Source organism: Sceloporus undulatus, chromosome 8 (assembly GCF_019175285.1).
Source record: "Sceloporus undulatus isolate JIND9_A2432 ecotype Alabama chromosome 8, SceUnd_v1.1, whole genome shotgun sequence".
Classification (NCBI taxonomy): domain Eukaryota; kingdom Metazoa; phylum Chordata; class Lepidosauria; order Squamata; family Phrynosomatidae; genus Sceloporus; species Sceloporus undulatus.
The window spans coordinates 23,072,783-23,099,346 of record NC_056529.1 but is presented as its reverse complement, the minus strand read 5'-3'; the positions used below and the strand labels follow the sequence as shown (position 1 = coordinate 23,099,346).

Genomic DNA, 26,564 nt, shown 5'->3' with positions numbered 1-26,564 from the left:
GCATTCCCTTGGGCTGGGAAGAAGTGACAGGGATGGGGGGCTCCCACTGGATCTGGGCTCCTCACCATCAGCCAGGACCAGACGGCCCAGCAGCTGCAGAAGTTCCTCGAGGCTCAGGCTGGGAAGGAGTGGGTGCTGTGGCTCCAACCATTCTGTTCCTCTGCTCAGGACCCCCACGGCATTACGCAGATGCTACAGAGAGAGGCAGAGGGTGGGCAGCAGGGGCCAAACACTCCCAGGCCCCAAATCCTGAAGGCTAGCAGACACATGTCCACCTCAACAGTGGACGATGGTTGCTTATCCAGCCCCACCAACCCAGGAAGAGTGTGCTACAGCACACTGGGGTCCACAAAGGAAAGGGCCTGTGTGTTGGGATACAGCAACTTCGCATGCTAAGACCTTTCTAGTAATGCATGTCTATGGTAGCTCATTGATTACTAACAACCCCCCTCTTCACTCCCCCTCCTCATTTCCTGTTTACCATGAGGACACCTAATTTCCTTTGTCTTGAGTGAAGAAGAAGCAGGATGAGTCGCCATTAGTACTAACTTGCTTGCAAACTCATCAGCATGTCTATCTCTGGAGCGGATGCATGCTGAGGGAACATCTTTCTTAAGATGTATGGAGACTACCTTTCTACCTCATTTTTTCTTGCAACATGAAGCTAGACCTGTGTATCTCTTCATACACATGATTTTGTAAGTAAACTTATTTTCTTTTTCACTTTTAACCAAGTGAGTGTGTGTTTTTATTGGAGACACGTGGCTGGGAGAGGAGTGAGCTAGATAAAGTTTTTATTCCTGCTTGCCCCATCATTTTTCTGCTGTGTAAGCTCTGCTAGTGAGATTAAACAATCTTGCTTACTTGCCTGAGTTTTCTAACGATTCTCAAGAAAGAACTACATTTCCCAACACTTTGAGGCCTTGAAAGTGCAGAAGCTACTGGGATGGAGGCGCCCCAAGAAACTTTGCAGTCAGGGGGATGCCAGGGGAGATGGAACAGGCTCTGGGCCCTGCCCCACAGCCCTGTTCCCCTGCCCCCTCCACCCACCTCAAGCACAGCCACCTGTGGGCTACTGGGTCCATCTGGGACACTGAGCCCTGTGGAGGGTGCCTGTCTGGGTTCCCGGTTGCGCCTGCGGGGCTTAGTGCGCTGGAAGATGAAGACGACAAGGAAGTTGATGGGGAAGGCGAGGAGGGCGCTTTCTGCCCCGATCACGACATCCTTCCAGGAGAGGGAGAAGACGCTGCCTGTGCGACATGAGAGGAAGGCGCTTGATCCTTCCCTCTGCAGGGGCCCCACGCATCATCCCTCACCCCTGGATCCTCACGCCTCCCCCTCCCCAGAGGTGCACTTTGGAGGGGGTTCCTCCTTGGTGGGTTTTGAAAGGCCTCCAGGACCCCTGCAGCACTCTCTCACTCCTTACCGACACACAGTTGAGGTGCATCTTCCTGTGGAACCTCCCAGAACATGAGGCTAATGAGGGCTGAGCAGAGCAGGAGGCACCAGCCGCAGGAGAGGCGCTGGGCCCGGGTGAAGGGGCTGTGGGGCGGTGGCTGCAGGACCAGCAGAACTGTGTGCTCCTCCCAGAGGTCCCGCAGGGCCCTTTGCCGGAAGATGGGCCTGCTGGTGAGAGAGGCCCCCGGGTGCCAGGGGAGCAAGAGAATTGGGGCCCAGTGGGAGCCCCAAATCCCTCTCTGACCAGCTAAGGGGATCCCTTCTCCAGGGCAGCTCCACCCTGAGCAACCCATGGCCTTCCCCTTGGCTGCTATGGCTGGGGCTGATGGGAGCTGGAGTCCAACACATCTGGAAGGACACAGGCTTCCCAAGTGGGTCTACGGGAGGGGGAGCTGTGCAGAGGGACAATGGGGGACGGAGTGCCCCATTTGGGTGGTCACACATCCAGCCTACCAGAATGCCTTTTCTGAGGGAGCTGCTGGGAAGCGCTGTGGGGAGCTGCTGAGCCCATCTTCTCCTGCAACAAGCCAAGCATGGCAAGGGAAGTAGAAGTGCTTTCGCTGTGGCAGGTCATGCACCGTGACCTCTGATATGTACCTGGGGGAGGGGGTGGCAGAATTAGTGCTCCCCCATGAATGACCCACTTGGGATACGGAGTCCTTAGTGCTATAGGAACTGCCTACTGTCCTGGTCTCTGGGATGAACAGGCGCTCAGACACAAGCGGTGGGGCCAAGGCTTAAAGAGAAAAGGGGTGGGGTGCTCTGCCATGTGGGACCCCAAATGATGGACAAAGAGGGTTTGTGCACTTTCCCTGGCCTGTGACTAGAGCCCTCCCAGCAGCCAGGGCATCCTGAGCACGCACACACATACACCCCTCAGATAGCTGAGAGACAGACAGACAGACTGACCAGGGTGCCTGTGGGGCATTGGGGCTCTCCTGCCACAGCCAGATGCTCTGCAGCTCTCCCAGTGGGCATGGTTCGTGCAGCAGAAAGGTGCCAGCACCAGGGGAGGGGAGGCGCCGGGGCTTGCTGGTGCCAGAGGATCCCTGGAGGCTGATGGAGAGCTGGAGGGAAGGGAAATGGTGGAGGGGGTGAGTGTTCAGCCAAGGAATTGAGCCCCTTCCCTCCCTCCCTCCCTCCATGCCCCCTCCCCCCCATCCTGGGCAAACTCTCACCTCAATGCTGCAGCCAGGACTCTGGGACCACTGCAGGCTGACACGCAGCAGGTAGCCATACTGGGCACAGGGGTCGTCCCCCATCAGCAGGGTGGCCCTCACCTGAGAGAGGGACATGGGTTTTCAGGCCACCCTTTCGTTCCCAACCTACACATTGCCCAGGGGAGCTGGGGACAAGGCCTTAAGGCAGACCAGGGCTACTGCCACCTTTGCCTGGACCTCATGAAGGAGGAGGAGGAGAGAAGCATCCCTAAAGGTCAGGGAGGCAACAGGCAAACTTTCCAGCTGCATAGTGCTTTGATGGGCGCAGAGAGTTGTTGGCCACACTGTGGCTGCCACAGAGGGTATAAGCCACCAGGACCCATTCATTGTGGCAGGTGGGGCTGCTTTGCATGGTTGGCTGGGCAACTAAAGGAGGGCACCTGCATCTGTTTTGGGGTGTCACTTGTGCCAGTCTCTCTTCCCCCTCAGCACAACCCTCCCTGGGGCCGTGGGCCTCGCCACTCCCCTGCCTCTGCGCACCCTCCAGCCCCTACACAGCCAAGCCCTCACCTGGGGTGGATTTCGCATGTCCATCCAGCAGGCCCATGCCATCCCTGACAAGTAGAGTGCATAGAGGACCCCCAGCAGGATGGCCAGGATGGGGTTCTCGCTAACGCGCCCGAAGTACTCTGCTGTACGCACCAGATCCACTTGGACTGGTGCCACCCAGAAAGAGGTGCCGAAGAAGGAGAGGTGGGTGCACAGACAATGCCCTCCTGGCACCAGGCGGCTCTGGGGCCCCACCTGCAAAGAAGAGGAAGAGGAGGCATGCCATCCCCTTCTCCCAACCACCTCCATAAAAAGGGCAGTCCTGTTGCTGGGCCAGTGCCAGGAAGGACCCTCTGCCCAAGTGGACTGCCACATTCCACAAAGGAAAGCCCACCCATGAAAGGGCTGCCAGAAAAAGAGCCCCCCCCCCTCCACATAGTAGTTCGGAAATGGATCTGAGTGTTTCAAAATGAGAAACCAGACCGGGGGCAGCATCACGGTGTGGGTGGGAGGAGCCCTTGGAAGGCCAACAGCTCTTCCATTCTTGACAGCCTCTTCTGGTGTCGGTGGGAGTGTCACAGTTCGGGCTCCTCGTTCCCCCAGCAGATGGTTTTGTCCTTCTGGGGCCCAAGAGACTCACCAAACAGCCGTCCTCCCTCCACTGGGCGCTGGGTTGGTGCCAGGAGAGGCACTGGGTCCCATAGGCACTGAGGTGGATGGAGACCTCGGAGCTCCCAGTGGAGAGGTTCAGTGGCACCAGCAGGAAGCGAGGGGCTCCCCCTGGGGCCAGGAGCACCTCTGACCCCACTAGCCAAGAGTAGCCACCTGCAGAGAGACATGAAGGGGTCAGACTGCAGGAACAGCTTCTGGCACTGCCGAGTGTTGGTAGGGGGCAGAAAAGGCTACTGTGCTCCCCCCACTAGCACTGGGTCCAGCAGCAGGAGGAGGCCTGTGCAGCCATGTCCCTCTCACCCACCCCAGCCATGCCACCCTGCCTCCCTTTCTTCCATGCGGCCCCCCCCCCCAGTGTGAAAGCAGCAGAAGGCACACTGGGCCACCGCTGGGCCTCCACACCTGTTGTAGGTGGGCCATGGGGTTGGGATTGATCCCCAATCCCTGTCTCCACCTCACAGACAGGCCCAGGACTCTGGGTGTCCAAGGTGGGCCTCCTCTGGCACCCAGAGTCCCCTCACTTACCTGGGTCGATGGCGCTGGGCTGCAGGAGCTGCTGATCCCACTGCAGCAGGAAGAGCCCCAAAGGCTGCTGGGGCCGGGTGGAGGCCTGGATCCCCAGGGAGCCCCCTGCCCACCTTCCCTCCACTGTCAGAAGTAGCGACTTCCCAGGAGAGACAGAGACAGTGGGGCCCCAGTCCTCTGAGGCCAGTGCCTGGGGCAGGAAGATCTGACAGGCAAGAGATACCATTGTCAGCTGCGGCCCACAGCAGTGGGATATGACACCCAGCAGGCTCTCACCCTTTCTCCCTCCCACATGGACCCTTTGGCACAAACTGGAGGAATTGTGTGTGGGTGTGTCTGGGGGTTTAAGAGCGACAGGCAGAGGAAGAGGGGCCAGTGCATAAGGTCTTCCTCTCAACCGCTCCAGCCTGCCTCCCCATGTCAAGGGGCTCTTCTGGACCCCATGGAGCCCCTGGCTAAGGCCTGCAGTCAGCCCCCTCCCAGGTGTGTGCTGGTCATACCTGGACTGGAGTGCTCAGGTGGCCGACATGGATCTCAGTGTTCCCAACAAGGAGGTCCAGTTCAAGGACGGTGCCTGTGACCACATGCTGTGTGGAGGTATCGGAAGGGAAGAAAGGGCTCCCCAAGAAGCTCGTCATCTGGTCAGAGAAAGGCAGAGAAAGAATTGGGAGCTCACCACCCCCAGCTCACCAGCTTTGATCCCCTTTGGAAATTGGGGGGGGGCGGGGTGCAGGTTGGTTCAATTTCATCCTCCAGCGATTGGACACAGAGGGGACATGGTTGAGACTCCCCAGAGGTGGAGATGGACTGGGGGTGCAGGGCTAGCTGGTCTTTGTGGATACCTCTGGAGCTGAAGGGAGGAAGTAGGAAGTTTCAAGGGTTTCCCCCAAATCAGAACTCTCCAGATGCCCAGTGGGGTGGCCTGGTGGGAATTGCAGGACGCAGGCTGGTTTTGGGCTGGGGGGGGCTCCTTATGCCCTGTTAAGATCTGAGGGTTTCTAGTACAAGGTGGAGAAGGAACAGCCAGGATGTGAAGCACAAAAACCCCTGATTAAATAATTTTCTTAAAGGATGATAATTTAAAAGTGTTTCCCTTGCAGAAGATTATTCTGGATATAGGCTGGTCTGTGATCACGACCCTCTCTCGAGTCACATTCCCCACGCCAAAGTGAGGCCTCTTAAATAAATTGCTAAAAAGAAGAAAGAAGAGTGAGAAAGATGCTCCTCATGACTCTGTGAGGTTGTAATGCTCTCCCACCCTTCTACAAAAAGACTTTCTTTGCTTAAAAATGGGTCAGAGGGGCATAGGAAACATGGGGATCGGCAGTGAAAGTAGGGCGGAAGAGGAGCTGGGGCTGGGAGCTGCCCCTGGGCCTGAGCCGTAGGCGTCCTCTCTGGTGGCTGGGAGTCTGCAGTTCTTTGGAGAAACAGCACCCAGGTATGTGTGGGGAAGGAGGTAGGTGGGCAAGGCGTCTCTCCATCTGACCTGCACATCGACACAGACGTTGGGCGGCACAAAGGGGTCCAAGGCATGCTGCTCTGGCAAGACCACCCTGGCTGCCCAGGGTTTGCTGGGGAAGGAGAGAACAGTGGCACCCAGCTGGGAGGAGATCAGCCTGGACCAGGAAAACAAAGAGCACAGTTGGCACGTGGTGGGCACAGGGGGTGTCCATGGTGGGATATAAGAATGGGTCACAGAGCTGTGGCAGGGAGCAGACCAGAGCTCCACCAAGCAGCCCTCCCTTTCTCTCCTGCTCACATGGAGGAGCTTCTCTCCCCTCACCCTCATTCCCACATGGGCACCTCCTCGCACCAACCCCTCCCTTCCCCCTGGAAGGTTTTTTTGGCACCTGTGCACAGAGAGGCTGAGGAGTGGTGCTTCCAGGGCCAAAGCAGTCCTGTTGGGTCCCTGGCCACCTGACAGGGCTGCCTCCAGGTTGCTGAGAATCTCCATCAGGGACCTAGCCAGGGATGCCCGCTGCTCCAGCTGCTGCTCCTGCACCAAAGGTAGGTAAGGAGGAAGGCCCCCCATTTGTCCCCTGCAAGATCCGAGGGACTTCTCTGGATCCCTCCGCTGCCACCCGCCACTCACCATCCTCACCTGGGTGCTGCCCATGGCTCCTAGCGAGCAGGGCCCAAGGCTGGCCTGGAGGAGACGGCTGCAGCCGCTGATGGCCAGGAGGGCAAGAAGGCACAGGTGGTGGGAGGAGGGAGCAGAGGAGGCCGGAGACCCCAGGCTCTGCTGCCACACAAGGTGCTCGCTCACAGCCTGGACCAGCCTCAGCTCCTCCACCTGGCAGGACACAAAGACACAGTGGGTACCTGCCTGCTCAGTCCTGCCCAGGCCCCTTGCCCCCTCCTGCATCCCCTGTGCCACCCCACAGGCTCATCTCACCGCTGAGCAATTGCTGGGTGGCTCTTCCCTGAACAGCCAGGCTCCCTTTCAAGGCATGTACCACCCTGCCCAAAATATCTCAGAGGACCTGGTCTGGGCAGAGCTCCCCACATCTCCTGGGTTTTGGGTCTCAGTTCCTCCATCCTCCCTGTGCCTCCCCAGAGAGCCCAGCCTCACCACTACCATTTCGGAGGCATGCCAGGCCACCGGAAGGATCAGCTGCTGGACCAGCTCCTGTGGAGAGAGTCAGATGAGGAAATGAGGACAGACTGGCTTGTGGAGCAGCTGGAGAGAAGCTCTGCTGGGCCTGAGTCAGCAAAGGCTGGTGGGCACTCATGTGCAGCAGGGGCGGGGGGGCTGCATGGCATATGCCACGGATGTCAGGAAGAGGAAATCTTCCCCTCCCTGCCCACGGATCCCCTTCCCTCCTCCTCCTTGGCCAGGATGCGGGTGGGAGTAGGGCTCCTCTCATTCACCTGTCGCCAGTTCCCAGGGGAAACATTTTGCAAGACCTCCCAGATGGCCGTCATCTCTGTGGGCACAGAAAGAGTATTTCTCCTAACCCACACCAGCTCCAAACTGTCCCTTGATACACTCTTGCTCATAACCCCCCAGCCCCAAGAAAGACCCACTGGGTTTGTTCTGCATTACCGGGAGATGAAAGGACCTGTTTCTAGGCAGCGGAGTGGAAGTGTACAGTATTTCTGTCTGTACATCATGATGGCTTCTTTTGACCTTATGTGCTGGCATGGGCACCCTCTGCTGGAAAGGTGGCAATTATAGCACCACTTTAATGGTGGGGGAAGGGGGAGAAACTGGCTCAGGGTGGGGAGGAATTAAGGAGCGAGGGGGCTGGGCGCTCCCACCATTACCATCACCACCACCACCATTTGCAAATTGGGTGGAAATGACTGAAGGCTTCCGGTGGCACAGCAGGCAAATGAGCCCAAGGAGCACAGGTGCTTCCCCTCCCTGGCACAATCGCTGGCTCGCTTGCCTTCCCAAAGCCCTGCCAGGCTTTGGGCACAAACGGCAGCAGGTCAGTAGAGGGAGGTCAGGGACGTCTGCCCAAGGGAAGGAAGCCCCCCACCTTACATTGTTCCTGGAGGCAGGGAGGTACCTCCTGAGAAGGCAGAGGGACCAGGTATCGCATTGCAACCTATGTTGGCTAATGGTTTGCACCAAAGAAGGCCAGAAGGAAACCAGACCGTGAGCTTTAGAAAGTGCGATTGTTCACGGCACACTAAGGAACTAGAGTTGTACATTTATTGGAACCATTGGCAGGAAAGTAGGAACTATATATTTTAGGGTTTTTAAAACATGTTTTCATAGAATCATAGAGTTGGAAGAGACCCCAAGAAGGGCCCTGATCCAGTCCAACCCCCTTCTTCTGCCATGCAGGAAATCCAAATCAAAGCATCCCTGACAGATGGCCATCCAGCCTCTGCTTAAAGACAGCCTCCAAGGAAGGAGACTCTATAGGTTGCTCTTTGTCACTCTTCCTTTTTGTCCCTTTGCGTTATACCTTTTAAACCATTTAATTAAATGACTTTTATCTCCCTCCAGATCAAACATCCTTTTTTGTGATGTTTATTGAATCTTATAACAAAACATACAGCAAACATACATTAAACCAAGACACAAATCTCTAACGTTTCCCATAATTCTTCCACATTAATACATCTTTTCCTTTAATCTATTGACCTCATCCAACATCCTTCATTTTTATCAACCTTTCTTTCAGTTCTCTTCTTCTTCTCCCTTCCTACTTCTCTGACCGCTTTCTCAGTCTTTCTGTCCTTTCCCACTCTCTCCCTTCCTTCCTTCCTTCCTTCCTCTTACCCTCCACTACGTACTTAACCCTCTCTTAACACTAAGCTACCATTTATACTGATTTGCTCTTCTTCCCTGATCCTCTTCCTTTCAGCTAGAGAGGCTTCCTATCTTCTCGTTTTACTTTCCTTTCTTACATTACTTTTACCTCTCATCGAATATCTAGTTGTATAACACCAGATATTTATTCCCCTTCTAAAATCCTTTGCTACTCTGCCCAGACCATTAAAGTTTTCTTCTTCTTAACCTTTAATGATTATTCTATGATTGTCTAATAACAATTGCTTAGTTTTATCTTTTAACATTCGCATATTATCATGGCTGGATCATAACCATGCGCCTCCTGCGCACCCTCCAGACTCTGTGCAGCCAAGCCCTCACTTGGGGTGGGTTTCGCATGTCCATGTCCATAGGACTGTGCTCCCCACTGCCCTGGACCAGTCTTCTCAAAATGGCAGTCCCTGGACCAGTGCCGGCCGGGCCTATGAGCCATCAGTCACCAGCCTCTGGGGAGTTGCCAGGAAGGAAAGACAATGGGCACAAACCTCAGCTTTGGCGCCTGGCAGAAGGGGAAGGCTGCCCCAAAGCCATGTTTGGCCCAGGCCCGCCCTGCCTTTCCTTTTGCTGCCCCAGACTCACTTGGCCCTGGCATCAGCCTCTCTGAGGCCTCCTGGGCAGTGCGCTGGGCGGCTGTCTCTCCCGCAACGGGCAGCCTCTCCTGGGCCTCCGGGTGCCTCTGTGGGGTGCTGGGCCTTGCCAGGGCGGATGCGGGGCTCCAGCTCAGGCCCCCGAGGAGGAGCAGCAGAAGAAGGGCCCGGCCGGCCCCCAGGCGCAGGCGCCCCATGGCAAGAGCTGGCCTGGCTGCCCTGCTCCGGGTCTTTGTGGGGCAAGAGGCCGAGCAGGGAGGCAAGGGCAAGGGCAGGGGCAGGGCTGCAGCCCCGACCGCCCTTCCCTGCCTCCCTGGCCCTGTTTGCCCAGGGAAATCCTGGGGGCGGCCACAAAGGGGGGGGACATCTGAGCCGAGCAGGAAGGAGCCGGAGCCGGAGCCGGAGGCGGAGGGAGGCCCAGAAGGGCCCCGATCCAGGCCAAGCCCATTCTGCCGCGCTGGAAGTCACAACCAGCGCATCCCCGAAGACGGGCCAAAGACTCGGCCGCTGTCGGGAGGCCCCTCCGGATGCATCCGCAGAAAACTAGCTTGCTCCCTCTTCGCCTTCCCTTCTCCATCGACCCCCGTCTTTCCTCGTAAGGCCCGGCCAGGAGGAGGGAGCCCCCAAGGCTTCTCTCTCTCGGAGGGGAAGGGTCCTGACTGACTCTGCTGCCCTGGCGGCGGCGGCGGGGGGCGGGGTCGCCTTTCCCGGCAGCTTCCGCCGGAAGTGACCCCGCCCGCCTGACCGGAATGGCGGCGCTCGGGGTGAGGAGGAGGAGGGCTGCAGGGCCCGGGTCCTTCCCTGGCTCCCTGGGCGCCGCTGACCCCCTTCCTTCCTTCCTTGGCAGCGTGGCGTGTTGGAGGCGGCGGCGGTGCTGGGGGGCGGCGCGGCGGCGCTGGGCGCCCTTCTGGTGGCGAAGGGCGACGCGGAATTCTACTCTGGGCGCCTGGTTCCGGCGCTGCAAAGGGCCCTGGGCCCCGAGAGCGCGCACCGGGCGGCCCTCCGCCTCCTCTCCCTCCTGGGGCCCCGGGACCCGGCTCCGGCTGATCCTCCGGCCCTGGTGAGCGCGCGGGCCCCTTCCTCGGCCGGGTCCCTCCCTGCCTGCCTGCCTCGGCTGAAGGCCCCTGGCCCCTTCCCAGCAGGTGGAGGCCTTCGGGAGGCGCTTCCGGAACCCCCTGGGGCTGGCTGCCGGCTTCGACAAGGACGGGGAGGCCGTGGACGGACTCTTCCGGCTGGGCTTTGGCTTCGTGGAGGTGGGCACCGTCACCCCGCGGCCCCAGGAGGGCAACCCCCGGCCCAGGGTCTTCCGGCTGGCCCAGGACAGGGCCATCATCAACAGGTAGCAGCAGCAGCAGCAGCCCCGGCCGGGAGGGAGGGAGCCCAGCGGCCCCGGGCCAAGCGGATGGGAGGCCAGCCCTCACTCTGCCGGCTTCCTCCCAGGTACGGCTTCAACAGCCAGGGCCACGCGGCCGTGGGGCAGCGGCTCAAGGCCCGGCAGGAGGCCCAGCGCAGCCTGAGCGAAGGTGAGGAGGAGGAGGGCAGCTGGGGCGGGACAGGGACCCCATGGCAGGGCCTGCCTGGAGAAGAGCCTCCCATCTCTGTGGACCTCCTGCGCTGTTCCTTGGGGGGGCCCTCCCAGCGGTCGGTGGGTGAGGGGTCTGCCTCCCCAAGCACTCGACGGCCCTCTCTTCCCAGCCGGACTGCCCCTCGGAATCAACCTTGGCAAGAACAAGGCTTCGGCGGACGCCGTGGTGGACTACGTGGCCGGAGTCCGGGCACTCGGCCCGCTGGCCGATTACTTGGTGGTGAATGTCTCCAGCCCCAACACGGCCGGCCTGAGGGCCCTGCAGGGCAAGGCGGAGCTGCGCCTTCTGCTGACCAAGGTAGGTCCCCGGCCGGGGGGGGTGAGGCTGGCCTTCCCACGCCAGCCGCCCTTTGGGTCTCCTGGGGTGTCCTCCCCACACACCACACCCCTCCACTGGCACAGGCCCTACTGGGACCCTCTCCCTGCTCAGGCAGCTGACCTGCACCAGTGAGAGAACCCTTGCCTGGGCTGGACGTCCTCCCTGACTGGACAGCAGGCCTCCTTGCCACCTTCTTTGCCCTCTGGTTGGGTTCTCCTGCTCTGTTCCCAAGGAGCTTCTCTGGCTCCTGAGATGACAGGGGATGTACTTTGTGAAGGTGCTGAGGGGAGGCCTGAGGAGGCAGCTTGGAGGGCGCACCTTGCCCCCCACCGGGATCTTTGCCCTCATGCCCCACCTCTCCCCAGGTGCTGGCTGAGAGAGATGCCCTGGCAGTTGAGCCCAAGCCGGCCGTGCTGGTGAAGATTGCACCAGACCTCACGGCCCAAGAGAAGCGGGACATTGCCAGCGTGGTCTGCGAGGTGACCGGGGGGGGGGGGGGCGCTTGTGGGAGGTTGGAAGTCCCTTGACACACCTCTCCCCCACCTGCCTCAGAGACTGTGGGACAGCCTTGATTTGCCTGTGTGGCCCTAGAGCTCCTACTTTGGTCAGGTGGGAGGTCCTTGTGCGAGTGCAAGTAGATGGGTCCCCTCTAACAGTGGTTCTGGTCCCCTTTCCTCAGCTAGGTGTTGATGGACTGGTGGTCACCAACACCACTGTGAGCCGTCCTGACACTTTGCGTGGGGCCTTTCGTGATGAGGCTGGCGGTCTGAGTGGGCCCCCCTTGCGCCCACTCTCCACTCAGACGGTCCGAGAGATGTACGCTCTCACCCAAGGTAAGGGGCGGGTGGAGGGAAGCGTGGAAGTGCTGCTGCTGGAGGCGTCCCTCGCCTTACGTTTCCCCTTGCTGCCATCCCTCAGGACGTGTGCCCATCATTGGCGTGGGTGGTATCTGCAGCGGGAAAGATGCCTTGGAGAAGATCCGGGCAGGGGCCTCCCTGGTGCAGCTCTACACGGCCCTTACTTACCAGGGGCCACCCGTGGTGCGGACTGTGAAGCAGGAGCTGGAGGCCCTCTTGAGGTGAGGGGGGCGCAGGAGGGCTGGGGCTGCCACTCTGGAGGCCCCTCTGCAGTGCCACATGCCCTTGGCCTGACCATAGCCCAAGGAGGCCACTTGGGAATCAGGTGGATGGGCTGCACAGTGGCAGCAGCTGTGGACAGGGAACCATGGAGTGCCCACCTCCTGTGGAGCGGGCCAGCCTGGGGGGTGCCTTCGTGGGGGGTGCCTCCAGTTACGCTGCTCAGGCAGAGAGAAAGGATAAACTCCCTTCCCCTTCTTTGCTTCAGCTTCCAGTCTCTAGCTTTGCTCACCTTGGCAGACTCCCACCCAGTCTCCACTCAAGGCCAGTCCCTTGCTCTCGCTCTCTGTCTGCGGCTTCTCGGCTTTTCATCTTCTTCTCCTCCTCTTCCTTGCCCCTTTCCTGATGACTTCTTTTGGCAAATGTCTCCCCAGCCTCCTGCTTCCTCTCCCCAACTCTGCTCCCCTCACCCTCAAACTCCCAGCATCCGTGTGGCTTCTGCCATCCTCTTGGTTGCAGCAGCAGCAGCAGCAGCAGCAGCAACTCTGGAAGCCAGGCTTGGCATCTACATCTCTCTTGAGCCTTAAGAGCCAACACAAGACATGAAATTCAGTTTTATTTTGTTTACCTTTATCTGCCTTCCTCTGATTTTGTCTGTCACTTGCTTCCTAAAGAAGCACACCAAGGCAAAAGGTTTGCTCCCATTGTTGCCACCCACACATGATTTCCTGCCACTACCTGTCAGAATTAACCCGATCCAGTTTCCTTCTGCTGCCTGGAGGTGGAGGGCTGGGGAACTCAGAGGCCTGCCATGCATCCTGGCTGATTTTGGGTGCCATGGAGGCTCAGAGGGCTTGGTTGGCCCTTGGCTGGGAGGCCCATGGGGGAATGGTGCCAGGGATTTCTCCCAGAAACTCTGGATTGCTACCAGCCAGTGTTGATGGTAAGGGGCTAAATGGGCCCTCAAGGGCCTGGCTCAGGGCCCTGTGTTCCAAACCCGATTCTGGTCCCCACAGTGTCTTGAATCCCTTGACCAATTGCTCTCCCTCAGCTTGGCTTCCTTCATAGGGTTGCTGCATGGATCAAGTGAGGAGGAGGCAATGACCGCTTAAACTGTCTTGCACTCGATGGAAGGAGACCAGGAGCCATTGTAACTACAGTGGTACCTCGGGATACGAAATACCCAGGTTACGAAATTTTCGGGATACGAAAAAATCCCATTGGAAATAATTGTTCCGGGTTACGAATGTTTTTTCGGGTTACGAAGAAAATTTTTGGTGCTTTTCGGCGCTTTTTCGCACGAAACGCGGCTTTTCCCCATTAGCGCCTATGGCAATTCGGCTTACGAAGGCTTTTCGGGTTACGAAAGCGGCCGCGGAACGAATTAATTTCGTAACCCGAGGCACCACTGTAATAACCAAAACAGGGCTGCTGGGGTGGGCTCCGTATTGTTGGAATGGACATTTCTCCAAGCCTTTGGGCATGCGTGGCCCAGTCTCTGCTGAGGCGGCCAACCATCGCTCAGTCACCATTCCTTCCTTTTGCCCAGGGAGCAGGGCTTCCGGAGCGTCCAGGATGCTGTGGGTGCGGATCACCGCTTCTGAGGAGCCCTGGCACAGCCTTGGTGTGGATCCGCAGGGGCACAGGGCAGGCGGGGCGTGTGCAGCTGAGGCTTGGCTGCCCCTCCACTCACTGCCCTCCGCCTGGAGAGGGACTTGCAACCTGATGCTCCGTGTTCCTGGCACAGAACAAATATTGATCTGGGCAAGGAGACTGGCATCGGAACGCACCTGGAGGGTGTGGCGGACAGCTGTTCAATCAAGAGGACAAGCTAAAGGAGTCCCTGGTGTGGCTGTGTAGGGTCCGTCCTCCTTTGCAGGGTCCTCTTGCTCCCTCCACAGACCCTGAGAAGCCGGGGGCAAGTGGGGCTCTGCAGGACTTGAGGCTTCCCTATGGCAGAAGGGAGCGTTCAGCTGCCTGGATTTCTCAATAAAGCTTTTCCTGTGTAATCTTGATAAGTCTCCTGATTCTTGAAGTGCCGCATTGGAAACCAGCATGGGACCCCCATCTCCCCCTGACCCATGGGGCTTGGTGAAGGAGGCTGTGCCCCTTTGGCCAGAGGGCAGGCCTGTGAGGAGAGCACCGGGCGATGCCCTAAGCGCAAGATCCGGGTTCGAATCCCTCTTCTGGAGGGGTGGCCTTGGGCAAGAAGTCACGCTCTCTCAGCCTCAGCGCTAAAGGAACCCTGGGACAGAAGGGCGACTGTTGGTTTTAGCTTTATCAGTGCCTTCATTTCCATGGATGTTTTGGATGCGTTCTGGGGGGGAGGGGCAGAGTGGCCCTGAGGGAGGAGGAGGAGGAGCAGCGTTGCCAACAAGCCTCCAAGATAATTCCCCAAAATGTTTGTCCAAAACACACTGAATCCCCCCAGATCACACGGAAAATTCAGTCACAATTCCCTGAAAATTCCCATAATGTTAAAATGGCGGAAGTTTTGCAAATAAATGTAAACATAATTGAATAAAAATAATGGTAACTTATTTCAACTCTCAAAATCACCATTGAACCAAACAAAGAATCTTTCAGTCCTTTTAAGATATTTATTTTGGCATGAAGGGGCTCCAGGAAGCTTTGTGCCAAATAGAAACGTGTTTGGCTGCAACCACACTGCAGAAATAAATCCAGTTTGACACCTTTTTAATTGCCCCGGCTCAGTGCTAGGGAATCCTGGGGATTCTAGTTTTTGGAGACATTTAACCTTCTCTCTCAGCAAACTCTGGTGTGACAACAAACTACAATTCCCAGGATTTCATAGCACTGGGCCATGGTAGTTAAAACGGTACGAAACTGGGTTGGGTCCAAGACACACTGCAGAAATAATCCAGTTTGAGAGCGCTTTAACTGCCCTGGCTCAGTGCTAGGGAACCCTGGGAATTGTAGTTTTGTGAGAAAGAGCTCTGGTGCCACAATGAACTACAGTTCCCATGCATCTGAGGAAGTAAGTCTAAGAAAGCTAGACTTAAGAGGGAGTCGGGGGCTGAGAGAGAGAGAGAGAGAGAGAGCGCGCTTCCTGAGGGCGGGGGCGGCGCCCACTCTCCAGTCCTCTCTCTGATTGGCTGAAAACTGTTCGTATGTGAGGCTGCCAAGGGTTGGTTGCTCTCTCTGCAGCCGCCAGCCTCGCTCTCAGAGTCAGGGCTGGAGCTGAAGTGGGCCAAAGTCACCAAAAATGCACTGAAATAGAGCCAGGCACCAAAATCACACGGAAAGCTCTGAAAAGTCCCCGTTTCCGTGTGAAAGTCACGGCATTGAGGAGGAGGAGGAGGAGGAGGAGGAGGAGGAGCTGCGGCGAAGGACTTGCCCCGCCCCGCCCTCTCCTTCCGGCCCGGAAGCCCCGCCCCATCCGGGGAGTCTATGGCCGGGCTAGAGCGGCCGCTTCCGGCGCGGGGCATTGTGGGTGGGGCAATGGCGGCGCCCGGGCGGCGGAGGGCCAGGCCTTGAGGCGGGGAGCGAGCGGCGATGGGCGAGGAGGCTCCTTCGTGGCCGGGGGCGCCTTCTCCGGAGCCGGAGCCGGAGCCGGCCTCCTCCGCGTCGCTGCACCGCCTTTCGGGCCTGTCTCCGGAGTCGCAGCGGGGAGGGCTGGTGGTGCGGAAGCGGAGCGCCACCGAGGAGCAGCACGTCTTCAAGATCCCGGCGCCGAGGACCTCGCTGCTCGGCCTCGACCTCCTGGCCGCCCAGAAGCGCCGCGAGCGAGAGGAGCGGGCCGAGGCTGCCGGCGGAGAGGCGGAGCGGAAGAGGCCCCGCATCGCCTCCTCCTCCTCCCCGAAGGACTGGGCCGAGGAGGCGGCTGCAAGGGACGACGCGGACGTCGCCGGCGGAGAGGAAGGGGACGCAGACCCCGCTAATGCCGCCTCCGGGCGCAGCGGGCGCAAGGACCGGTGAGGGAAGCCGGGAGGAGGGCAGGCTCCCGGCCGGTGGGCCTCCGAGTGAGTGCCCTTGGGGCAAAGCGCCGTCGCTCCGCAGCAAGGGCTCCGAGGAGGAGGAGGGGAGCTTCAGCCTGACACCTCCCTCCCCTTCTCCCCCTCAGGCACTACCGCTCTGCGCGCGCGGAGACGCCGTCACACACCGGCGGAGTCAGCGAGGAGTTCTGGGAGCGCAGCCGGCAGCGGGAGCGGGAGCGGCGGGAGCAAGGGGTCTACGCTTCCTCCAAGGAGGAGAAGGAGCGCAAGAGGGACCACGACCGCAAGCGCGACCACCGAGGTACCCTGGCCCCTGCCCTGCCCTGCCCTGCCCTGCCCTGCCCTGGGCAGCGTGGGCCCAGGCTGACCAGGCCTTGTCTCCCCAGAAGAACGGGACCGAAGTCGGCGCAGCAGCGGAGGGGGCGGCCGCTCTGAGAGGGAGTCCTCCTCCTCAGAGAGGGGCAGCAGCAGCAGCAGCAGCAGCCGGAAGAGCGAGCCGGAAAGCCCTCGCCACCGACCCAAAGGTGGGCCTGCGTTCTGCACTTCTCTCTTCGTAGCCTCTCCTGGGGAAGGTGCTCTGGGTCTCTTTGTGGCCATGGAGAGCATCCAGCGTATCTTTGCCGGAAGCTGGGTGGGTGGGGGCTGTTTCCCAGGCCTCCTGAAACTCCCTCCCTGCCTCCAGATGCGGCTACTCCTTCGCGCTCAGGCTGGGAAGAAGAGGACAGCGCCTACAGCTCTTCGCGTCGCTCGCAATGGGAGTCCCCTTCCCCTGCCCCCTCCTACCGGGACTCCGAGCGCAGTCAGCGAGGGTCTGCTTCCCGTGAGAGCGACAGGCGGGACCGCGACCGGTACGGAGGCCCTCCACATAGAGCTTGCATGAGGCTTCTGGGAGTGCCTCCCTGGGACAGTCCTGGTGCAGCGGGTGGTTGTCAAGGGGCCCTGAGCCATCGGGTCCTTCGTCCTCACGGTCCCACTGTGCTGATTGCCTCTTGCAGGTCCCTGAGGAGCCGTTACCCAGAGGAGACGCCGTTGCCAACCCCTTCCTACAAGTACAACGAATGGGCAGACAACCAGCGTCACTCAGGCGCCACCCCTTGGCTCTCTAGAGGCAGAGGTGAGGCCTGATTGCAGGGAGCTGGCATTTACGATCCCTGGTCAAAACACCCCTTGATGTTGCCTTCTGTCTCTAGGGAAGCGCGAAGATGGGGAAGATGGCATCGCCTTTGAAACGGAGGAGGAGCGGCAGCAGTGGGAGGAGGACCAGCGGGTGAGTTGAGGCGAAGAAAAGCTCTTGCAGGGCTCACGCAGTGAACTTGAAAGAGATCCTACTCTTTGAGCTGCAGGAGGGGAGGCCTCTATGGAAGCAGCCTGCTTGGGCATCTCACCTGGTTGAGCTTTGTGGTTGGCAGGCCTTTGGAATGAGGCAAATGTGGGTCAAACTAGATCAAGGCCAGCAGTTGGTGACAGCACTTGAGAAGAAAGTGACTTTTTAAAAGAATGAATATGGATATGAATGAGTGGATTCAAGTTATCTGTAATTAAGAGGGTGGCTGTTAAGTTTACTCTTAGAGCCTAAGGTAAAGACATGGTAGAGGAGAACTTGGCCAGTCTAAATGGATTCAAGTCCCCAGGACCAGATGAACCCCATCTGAGGGTGTTAAAAGAACTGGCAGAGAACCGCTCTCAGTAATCTTAGGGAATTTCTGGAGAACGGAGCAAGAGAGCATCCAAACAGTTGTATGTTTTAAAAATGTTTTTAAGCCATGGATGTTTGAGTCTGTGCATAAAAAATCTGTGGATGCAGTGGAGGGCTGTTGGCGTATGTAAGACCATGAGTCGTTCTTTACGGCTTCAGTTGTAGCGTGTTGTGATCTTCTTTTTGGTATTTTGGTAAGTGTCTCTTCCCGTACTTCTATCTAGACTGACTTGAGAAACATCAAGTCGAGGAACTGTGGTGCTGGGGGTTAGAGGAGTGGACTGCGCACCTCAGGCTGTAGGATGTCTTGGGTGCTCCAGACTTGGTCACGGAAGTGTCCTGGAGCCGGTGACTGCTCCCTTCTGCCCCATCTTTTTTAAACTGCGGTCTCTCTAGAAGTGGTGAAGCACAGCAGGCACCGGAGATCATTGCACTTTTATAGTGCTGCTATTCTTACTAGTCTGGCTGCCTCCTGTTGCATTCTGGGATTTGCAGTTTACAGAGGGGCACTTAGAATTCTGTCAGAGAGCTGTTAAGCCTCACTGAACTACAAACCCCAGAATGCCACAGGAAGCAGCCAGAGAAGTAAAAATGGAAAGCAGCACGATAAGAGTCTAGTGCAGTGATCCCCAGCCTCTCTGCTGGGCTGGGTGCTGTGCTTTGCTGAGCCTGATTTTTTCTTTTATTTCTCTTCCTAGCAAGCGGACAGGGACTGGTACATGATGGACGAAGGCTATGATGAGTTCCACAACCCCCTGGCCTCCTCCTCAGAGGAGTACGTACGCAAACGGGAACAGCACCTGCAGAAGCAGAGGCAGAAGCGCATCTCTGCTCAGCGCAGGCAAATCAATGAGGTGGGTGAAGAAGGCTGAGGACGCACACACTTGGGCTCATTGGAGGGGGCCTCCTGAGGCTCAGATGGGGCAAAAGTGTGGCCCCCTGTCAGCTGATAGTATTGCCTAGCAGCTCTTTGGTCTTTGGCCAGCTTGAGTGGGCAGTCCCTTTACCCAGTGGAGAGGCTCACCCTTACAGAAGCAGCCGCCACACTGCCACCAACTGTCCAGGAATCATGGGAGGTTGAGAGGCATGGCTGTTGGGTGCTGATCTGACCTTGCTTGTCTTCTGGTCAGGACAATGAGCGCTGGGAGACGAACCGCATGCTGACCAGTGGTGTGGTGCACCGGCTGGAGGTGGATGAGGACTTTGAAGAGGATAACGCCGCCAAGGTTCACCTCTTGGTCCACAACCTGGTGCCACCCTTCCTGGATGGGCGCATTGTTTTCACCAAACAGGTAGGGAGGGAGGGGGGCTTTCATGAGAAAGGGAAGAAGGGGGGCCCTCTCCTGGTTAGTCACACTCCGCTTTTTCACTTCCAGCCGGAGCCCGTGATCCCTGTCAAGGATGCCACTTCGGACCTGGCAATCATCGCCCGCAAGGGGAGCCAGCTGGTGCGGAAGCACCGGGAGCAGAAGGAACGCAAGAAGGCAGGTCTTCTTGGGCTGGGCTGGGTCTGGGCAACACGGGCTGAGTGGGGCAGAAGTGGCAGCCTGTGGTCAGGGGGGTTTGCTGGGATCCGTTGGGGTGGGGAGTGTGGGGGTGCTTTTCTTGAAGGAGAAGGGCTGGGTAGGAGGCCAGCAGGGTCAGCCAGGAAGGGGAGGCTGAGCCTCAGGACACACACACACACGCATACAGCCCATTCTCCTTTTGGAGACCTTCAGAGTCAGTGTGTTTATGGTGTGGAAATGGGGCTGCTCCTTTTCCAGGCCCAGCACAAGCACTGGGAGCTGGCAGGCACCAAACTGGGCAACATCATGGGCATCAAAAAGGAGGAAGAGGAAGAGGGGGCCAAGCAGATCCTGGCTGAGGATGGCAGTGTGGATTACAGGTACAGCTTCTGAGCTGGGGGGGAGACACAAGGGGAGTGGGGTTGGTGGCCAGAGAGACAAGGAGCCCTGGAGAGGAGCTGATGATGGTGACCCCCCCAATCTTCCTTCATGCAGGACAGAACAAAAGTTTGCTGACCACATGAAAGAGAAGAGTGAAGCCAGCAGTGAGTTTGCCAAGAAGAAGTCAATTGTGGAGCAGAGGCAGTACCTGCCCATCTTTGCTGTACAACAGGACCTGCTGACGGTCATTCGGTCAGTCTGCCTGCCAGCTTTGTTGGCCAGCCTTAGGCCTCTCTTCAGCTTGCCTGCCTGAGGGGGCTTGAGGGAAGAAGGGGGCCTGGTTGGTGTGTTTGAAACTGTCTTATGCCGTTCTCCATCTTATAGATTGTAGGATGATGAACAGGAAATAGAAATGATAAGCCTTGTGTGTCCAGCGAACGTTGTTGCTGTTGTGTTTCTTCAAATTGTTTTCAATTTGGAAATTGTGGAAATAGGTGATCCTATCATGGGGTAGTCTTTGCAAGATTGGTTGAGAGAGTGTTTTGCTCTTAGGCTGAGAGTGTGTGATTTGCTGAAGCTCACCCAGTGGCTTTCAGTGGCTGAGTAGGCATCTGAACCCTGGTTTCTCAGAGTCCTAGTCTTATAGCGCACTTGCTATATTGAAATGCTCAATAAAAGTGCTACCAACAGTACTATGATTCTTTGATTGTAAAAGGGAGCAGAAAGTGAAAAATGTATCATTTAGCTTTAAAGGTTGTTTAACATTTAGAAAAAAGTTCTAATCTGCCACTTAAAAATAGTAGTCCTGGGTGGCTTTGAGGTGTCTGTGGCAGGATGAGCATTCCTCCCCTTTCCTGTCCTCACAGAGACAACAGCATTGTGATTGTTGTGGGAGAGACCGGCAGTGGCAAAACGACACAGCTGACACAGTATCTTCATGAGGACGGGTACACGGATTACGGCATGATTGGCTGCACACAGCCCCGTCGGGTGGCAGCCATGTCGGTGGCCAAGCGTGTCAGTGAAGAGATGGCTGTGAGCCTGGGGGAGGAGGTGAGTGCTGTGGGCACAGCTGTAGGGCCCCTGGGGAAAGAGGCCACTGCCCATCCTCCGGGGGGGGGTACAGGGCAGTCTGGGTGGCCGGATTGCCAGGCTCTGTGTGTCCCCTGTGAGTGATGCAGCTGACTGGTCCCTTTGACTCCCTGCCAGGTGGGGTATGCCATCCGCTTTGAGGACTGCACCTCTGAGAACACGGTCATCAAGTACATGACAGATGGAATCCTGCTGCGGGAGTCTTTGCGTGAGGCAGACCTTGATCACTACAGTGCCATCATCATGGACGAGGCTCATGAGCGCTCGCTCAACACCGACGTGCTGTTTGGCCTCCTGCGTGAAGTAAACGTTCTGACTTGGCTGGCCTTCAGGGACGGGTTTATGGGGCCACCATTTCTTTGCCATGTTTACGAGATGGCTGGGGGTCTGAGTCAATTACAATACCCAGTTAGCTCAGTACCTCAGCATGGGTGATTGTATGGGGAGGGACGGAGTGAGGGGTTGGTGAAGCTTCCTTGAGCAGCGTGCCAAAGAAAGTTATGGTGCTCAACAGCCAATAGGCATAGCCCATCTGAAAGCCAGTCTGACAGGCCCGGACCCGTTTGCCTATAAAATGGTGGAGCAGAGCCAGTGATCAGAGCTTGGACACACGTTGACTTGTGTAGACCAGGACCACTTCTCCTGCCATGTGTCTGGGGATTTGCTTTTGTGGTGGGCCAGGAAGAAGCCGGCACCGCATCCCCTGATGAACTTATTCCCTTGCTGTTCTGTAGGTGGTGGCTCGGCGCTCTGACCTGAAACTGATTGTGACCTCAGCCACCATGGATGCAGAGAAATTTGCTGCTTTCTTTGGGAACGTGCCCATTTTTCACATCCCGGGCCGCACCTTCCCAGTGGATGTCCTCTTTAGCAAGGTGAGGGGCACATTGGAGGGCAGGTATGTCTGTGGTGCTGAACCTGCGTCTGAGAGCGTGTGTGCTAGTCTTGCTGTCTCTCCCCCCCAGACCCCGCAGGAGGATTACGTGGAGGCAGCAGTGAAGCAGGCCCTGCAAGTGCACCTCTCCAGCGCCCCTGGAGACATCCTCATCTTCATGCCGGGCCAGGAGGACATTGAGGTGAGTTTGGAGAGGGGTCTTGGCCTCTTCCCTGGCCTCCCACACAGTTACGCAGGTTGACCTCTCCTCCCCTCCCTCATTGCAGGTCACCTCAGAGCAGATTGTGGAGCACCTGGAGGAGCTGGAGAACGCCCCCGCCCTGGCTGTGCTGCCCATCTATTCCCAACTGCCTTCGGATCTGCAGGCCAAGATCTTCCAGAAGGTCAGGCAATGAGAGAGGGCCCCTCCTGTGGCACCTGCAGGCCAACGAGAAGCCTCTCCCGCCACACACTTGGGTCACCTATGGGAATTTGGCAAGATGGGGCTGGGCGCCAGTGCGGCTGAGCACACTGAGAGTCAGTCCTGGGGGTTGCGGGCAGACATGGAAAGCAATCTGCAAGGATTGGGGGGACAGCCTCGCGGTTGGCAGGGTGCCTCTGAGGAAGAAGACAAATAACAATTTAAATTTAAATTTAAATTATTTAAAGTAATCAATTTATAATCATTCAAGTAATTAATTAATATTAATTAAGTAATATATTAGGTATTAAGTATATTAGGTATTAAGTAATATATTAGGTATGAAAATACAAAATGAGGTAAAATATTTAGGTATAATAATTTCAAAAAGACCGATTGGAATTTGATAATTACAATTGAAATTACTTAAATTTAATTATTTAAAGTATTTAATTTAATTATATTAATTAAAGTAAGTACTATATTAATTAAATCATTTAAGTTAATTCAATCTTATTAATTGATATATTACTTGCTTTAATTAATATATTACTTTTTTGAATTTTTTTGAAATTATTATACCTAAATATTGTACCTGCTTTTATATTTTCATACCTAATATATTACTTACTTACTTAATATATTAATTAATGAATATATTACTTTAATATTATTAAATTAATTAATTTAAATGATTTAATTTCAATAACTTAAATTGTAATTTAAATTATAATTGTTATCAAATTTCAATTGGGACCTATTTCCATTCTTTCCATAATTTCATAAAGTGTTGTCCAATTGACTGTATCAAACGCCTTCCCTAAATCTATAAAAAGCCTAATTCCTCATAAACTTTGATTGCATTTAGAACCTCTCTAATATAATCACGCATTTGCCTTCTTCAAAGGCTGTGCTATTCTGATGAGGGATTGCCTCCGGTGGGAAGGTGTTTTGGGGTGGGAGACCCCAGGTCCTTGACTGTTGCCTCCATTTTGTGCAGGCACCAGACGGAGTCCGGAAGTGCATCGTGGCCACCAATATTGCAGAGACTTCCCTGACAGTAGATGGGATCATGTTTGTGATCGACTCTGGCTACTGCAAGCTGAAGGTGAGTGTGGGGAGCCAGGTGGATAAGCCTTGCGGAGGGAAGGGGGGGGGGGGTCTGGCAGGGAGGCTGATGAGGTGCTGGCTCCCCTCCTCTTCCTCTCCAGGTCTTCAACCCACGGATTGGCATGGATGCCCTGCAGATCTACCCCATCAGCCAGGCCAATGCCAACCAGCGCTCAGGCAGGGCTGGAAGGACGGGACCAGGTCAGTGTTTCAGGTAGGCTGGTCCCTTCTCTTTGTGTGTGTCCCCCAATGAAGCCTTGGGTAGGGCAGGAGAAGGTTGAGGTGCTGCGGCAGCCCTTTGGCCTTCCTGGTGGATCCCTCGGCTGAGCCCCTGCTCCTTCTCTTGGGCAGGCTCTACACTCAGAGCGCCTACAAGAATGAGCTGCTGACCACCACTGTCCCGGAGATTCAGCGCACCAACCTGGCCAATGTGGTGCTGCTGCTGAAGTCTCTGGGAGTCCAGGACCTGCTCCAGTTCCACTTCATGGACCCGCCTCCAGAGGACAATATGCTCAACTCCATGTACCAGTTGTGGATCCTAGGGGCCTTGGACAACACAGGTACAAAGGGAGCACGAGGCGACCTGGCTGCCAGGGAAAGGCCCGAGGAGCGTGTCCCTGATGGGTGTTGCCCATCTTCCTCTCCCTGTAGGTGGGCTGACCTCCACGGGTCGCCTGATGGTGGAGTTTCCCCTGGACCCGGCTCTCTCCAAGATGCTGATCGTTTCCTGCGACATGGGCTGCAGTTCCGAGATCCTGCTCATTGTTTCCATGCTCTCTGTGCCAGCCATTTTCTACCGGCCGAAGGTGCGTCTCAGCTGTAAGTGGGAAGAGGCCATCCAGGCTCTTTGGTGCCCAGCCTCTTTGCCTCCTCATCCGCCGCTTTGGCTGCCTCCCCACAGGGCCGGGAGGAAGAGAGCGACCAGGTGCGGGAGAAGTTTGCTGTCCCAGAGAGTGACCATCTGACCTACCTGAACGTGTATCTGCAGTGGAAGAGCAACAGCTACTCCACCCTCTGGTGCAGTGAGCACTTCATCCATGCAAAGGCTATGCGCAAAGTGCGTTGGGGACGAGGAGGGCTGGGCAGGGCTGGATGGGACGCCAAGCCTAATATGTCTTTCTGCCTTCCAGGTGCGGGAGGTACGAGCGCAGCTGAAGGACATCATGGTGCAGCAGCGCATGAGCCTGGCCTCCTGCGGCACTGACTGGGATGTCGTTCGCAAGTGCATCTGCGCTGCTTACTTCCACCAGGCTGCCAGACTAAAGGTGGCTGCGGGGAAGGCCTGGGTGGGCTGCCACACAGGTGGCTTCTGTTGGTTTGTACCACTGGGGCTGCCCTGCCCACATAAGGCCCGGCTGTGGGCTGCCTTCCTGTCATTTCTGGGAGCCAGTCCCCTTTCACTTCTAGCTTTGGGAGCAGGGGTTTTCTAGACCATTTGCTGTGCTTCACATGGAGTTTGACTTTTTGGGAGCTGGCTTACTGCCTGGCTTGCAGGGCGAGACTTCCAGGGGAGTCCATCCCCTGCTTCCCTTGTAGCCAGCAGTGATGCTTCTTCCTTCTGGAGGCCTGGCAGGGGTTCCTTGGAGAGCTGCTTTGGATGGCTAGTGAGGAGAAGGAATCTCTTTCTGTCCCTGTAGTTTTGAGATTCTGCCTGTTAAACAAGGCAGGCATTTCAAGCAGGGAAGGGAGGTATGTTCCTGGTGTTTGCCAGCCTCCTAGCCATTTCGTGCTCCACCTGATCCACTCCTTGCTTTTCTGAGGGTGCCGCATTCCCACATTTACTTTTGCTCTGGACAGGGACAGTGCTGTAGTGTAGGTATGTGGCCGTGGGACAGTAATGCTCAACTGCCCTGTCCTCTCTGTGTCTCTACTGCAGGGCATTGGGGAATATGTCAACATTCGCACGGGGATGCCCTGCCACCTGCACCCCACCAGCTCACTTTTTGGCATGGGCTACACTCCAGACTACATTGTTTACCATGAGCTCGTAATGACCACCAAGGTGAGTGGTGAGGGAGCAGGCAGGTTGTGTTGACCTGCTTTTCCCTTCCTCCCTGGTTCCTGAGAATCCAGGACGGGACACAAGCTACCCAGGTACCCCATAACACTCACCTGCCTCCTCCCTTCCAGGAGTATATGCAGTGTGTCACTGCTGTGGATGGTGAATGGCTGGCCGAATTGGGGCCCATGTTCTACAGCATCAAACACGCCGGCAAGTCTCGCCAGGTAAAGGAGCTGAGTTGGCATTCCCCTGACACACACACCAGAGGTTCAGCTGCAGAGTTCCCAGGAAGGGCCTTTCCTTGGCAGTTGCTGAAAAGCCAGAAGGTTGTGCTGTGAACTTTGCTTTTTTCCTGCACCTTTCATGGGGGGCATGCCCTCCCTTAGCCAAGTGAGATTCATGGCCAGGATTGTATTTGGACCCTGGGTTGGCTTAGTGCCGGCAAGGTTGCCAGTTGGCTCTTCTGCAGAGCAGGTTGGAGTTGGAAGGGTCCCTCAGGAACACCTGGCATAGGCTGGTTGTGCCACAGCCATTGCCACGTGTCCTAGGTGGTATTTTTCCAGTGGCACCAGAGTGGTACACTGCTCCCTCAGGTTACGAAATTAATTCGTTCCGCAGCCGCTTTCGTAACCCGAAAAGCCTTCGTAAGCCGAAATGCCATAGGCGCTAATGGGGAAAAGCCGCGATTCCGTGTGAAATAGCGCCGAAAAGCACCAAATTTTTTTTCGTAACCCGAAAAAACATTCGTAACCCGGAACAATTATTTCCTATGGGATTTTTTCGTATCCCGGAAATTTCGTAACCTGGGTATTTCGTATCCCGAGGTACCACTGTAGTGGGAAAGGGCCATGGGAGGAGGAGGGCTGTTCACAACTGCCATCTCTGCCCCAGGAGAGTCGCAGGCGGGCCAAGGAGGAAGCATCTGCCATGGAGGAGGAGATGGCACTGGCAGAGGAGCAGCTCCGTGCCCGCAGGGAAGAGCAAGAGCGACGCAACCCTGTGGGCAGCATCAGGTACGCCTCTCGCAAGCCAAGGGGGTGGCAGGTGCTGGGACTCAGCCAAACAGGTGTTGTCATCAGTCTTTCTCCCTCCTTCCTTCCCTTCAGGTCCGCCAAGATCTACACGCCAGGGCGGAAGGAACAAGGGCAGCCTGCCACCCCACGCCACACGCCGGCTCGCTTTGGTCTGTAGCAGCCCACACTGTGTACATAGGCCCCCTCCCGCTGCCCTGGCCTGGGCAGGGCCCATCCTTGACAGACACTGAGAAATAATTTTATTGTTTCTATAAATGTTGCTGCTTGCTGGCCA

At 56.8% G+C, this 26,564-nt stretch overlaps 3 protein-coding genes across 14 annotated transcripts in view; 2 read left to right on the top strand and 1 right to left on the bottom strand.

Moving 5' to 3' along the window:
* Positions 1-9,436, bottom strand: part of LOC121914246 (polycystic kidney disease protein 1-like 2) — an 11,598-nt gene extending 2,162 nt beyond the window's left edge. Inside the window, exons 1-16 of one of the 8 annotated variants that reach the window (XM_042437507.1) lie at positions 9,232-9,436; positions 7,236-7,291; positions 6,937-6,993; positions 6,466-6,657; positions 6,215-6,360; positions 5,851-5,980; positions 4,865-5,002; positions 4,365-4,569; positions 3,808-3,992; positions 3,189-3,422; positions 2,637-2,738; positions 2,368-2,525; positions 1,912-2,055; positions 1,427-1,626; positions 1,051-1,250; positions 66-192 (exon numbers count right to left, since the gene is read on the bottom strand). In XM_042437507.1, the coding sequence (XP_042293441.1) occupies positions 66-192; positions 1,051-1,250; positions 1,427-1,626; positions 1,912-2,055; positions 2,368-2,525; positions 2,637-2,738; positions 3,189-3,422; positions 3,808-3,992; positions 4,365-4,569; positions 4,865-5,002; positions 5,851-5,980; positions 6,215-6,360; positions 6,466-6,657; positions 6,937-6,993; positions 7,236-7,291; positions 9,232-9,436 (2,479 nt within the window). Of the gene's footprint in view, positions 1-65; positions 193-1,050; positions 1,251-1,426; positions 1,627-1,911; positions 2,056-2,367; positions 2,526-2,636; positions 2,739-3,188; positions 3,423-3,807; positions 3,993-4,364; positions 4,570-4,864; positions 5,003-5,850; positions 5,981-6,214; positions 6,361-6,465; positions 6,658-6,759; positions 6,994-7,235 lie in introns of all 8 variants that reach the window. The other 7 variants (XM_042437508.1, XM_042437510.1, XM_042437509.1 and 4 more) reach the window with 7 other exon arrangements.
* Positions 9,435-26,564, top strand: DHX38 (DEAH-box helicase 38). Of its 3 annotated transcripts, none has more exons than XM_042437505.1 (27): positions 9,435-9,644; positions 15,781-16,154; positions 16,304-16,476; positions 16,565-16,699; positions 16,858-17,023; positions 17,171-17,289; positions 17,366-17,442; positions 18,570-18,725; positions 19,002-19,163; positions 19,248-19,355; positions 19,635-19,756; positions 19,872-20,009; positions 20,624-20,810; positions 20,967-21,152; positions 21,584-21,724; positions 21,815-21,925; positions 22,011-22,127; positions 23,145-23,252; positions 23,356-23,468; positions 23,606-23,814; positions 23,906-24,060; positions 24,156-24,311; positions 24,385-24,519; positions 25,131-25,256; positions 25,385-25,480; positions 26,148-26,269; positions 26,363-26,564. In XM_042437505.1, the coding sequence occupies exons 1-27, from the start codon at positions 9,435-9,437 to the stop codon at positions 26,445-26,447; spliced, it is 3,987 nt and encodes a 1,328-aa protein (XP_042293439.1). In that variant the 3' UTR covers positions 26,448-26,564. The 3 variants fall into 3 exon arrangements, with proteins under 3 accessions (XP_042293439.1, XP_042293438.1, XP_042293440.1); XM_042437504.1 differs by having other exon boundaries at positions 16,562-16,699; XM_042437506.1 differs by lacking the exon at positions 9,435-9,644 and having other exon boundaries at positions 15,648-16,154; positions 16,562-16,699.
* Positions 9,938-14,232, top strand: DHODH (dihydroorotate dehydrogenase (quinone)). 3 transcript variants are annotated; one of them, XM_042437520.1, is made up of 9 exons: positions 9,938-10,003; positions 10,087-10,299; positions 10,382-10,578; positions 10,680-10,762; positions 10,935-11,122; positions 11,509-11,622; positions 11,823-11,976; positions 12,062-12,221; positions 13,769-14,232. In XM_042437520.1, the coding sequence occupies exons 1-9, from the start codon at positions 9,989-9,991 to the stop codon at positions 13,821-13,823; spliced, it is 1,179 nt and encodes a 392-aa protein (XP_042293454.1). In that variant the 5' UTR covers positions 9,938-9,988; the 3' UTR covers positions 13,824-14,232. The 3 variants fall into 3 exon arrangements, with proteins under 3 accessions (XP_042293454.1, XP_042293453.1, XP_042293455.1); XM_042437519.1 differs by having other exon boundaries at positions 10,379-10,578; XM_042437521.1 differs by lacking the exon at positions 10,087-10,299 and having other exon boundaries at positions 9,958-10,003; positions 10,379-10,578.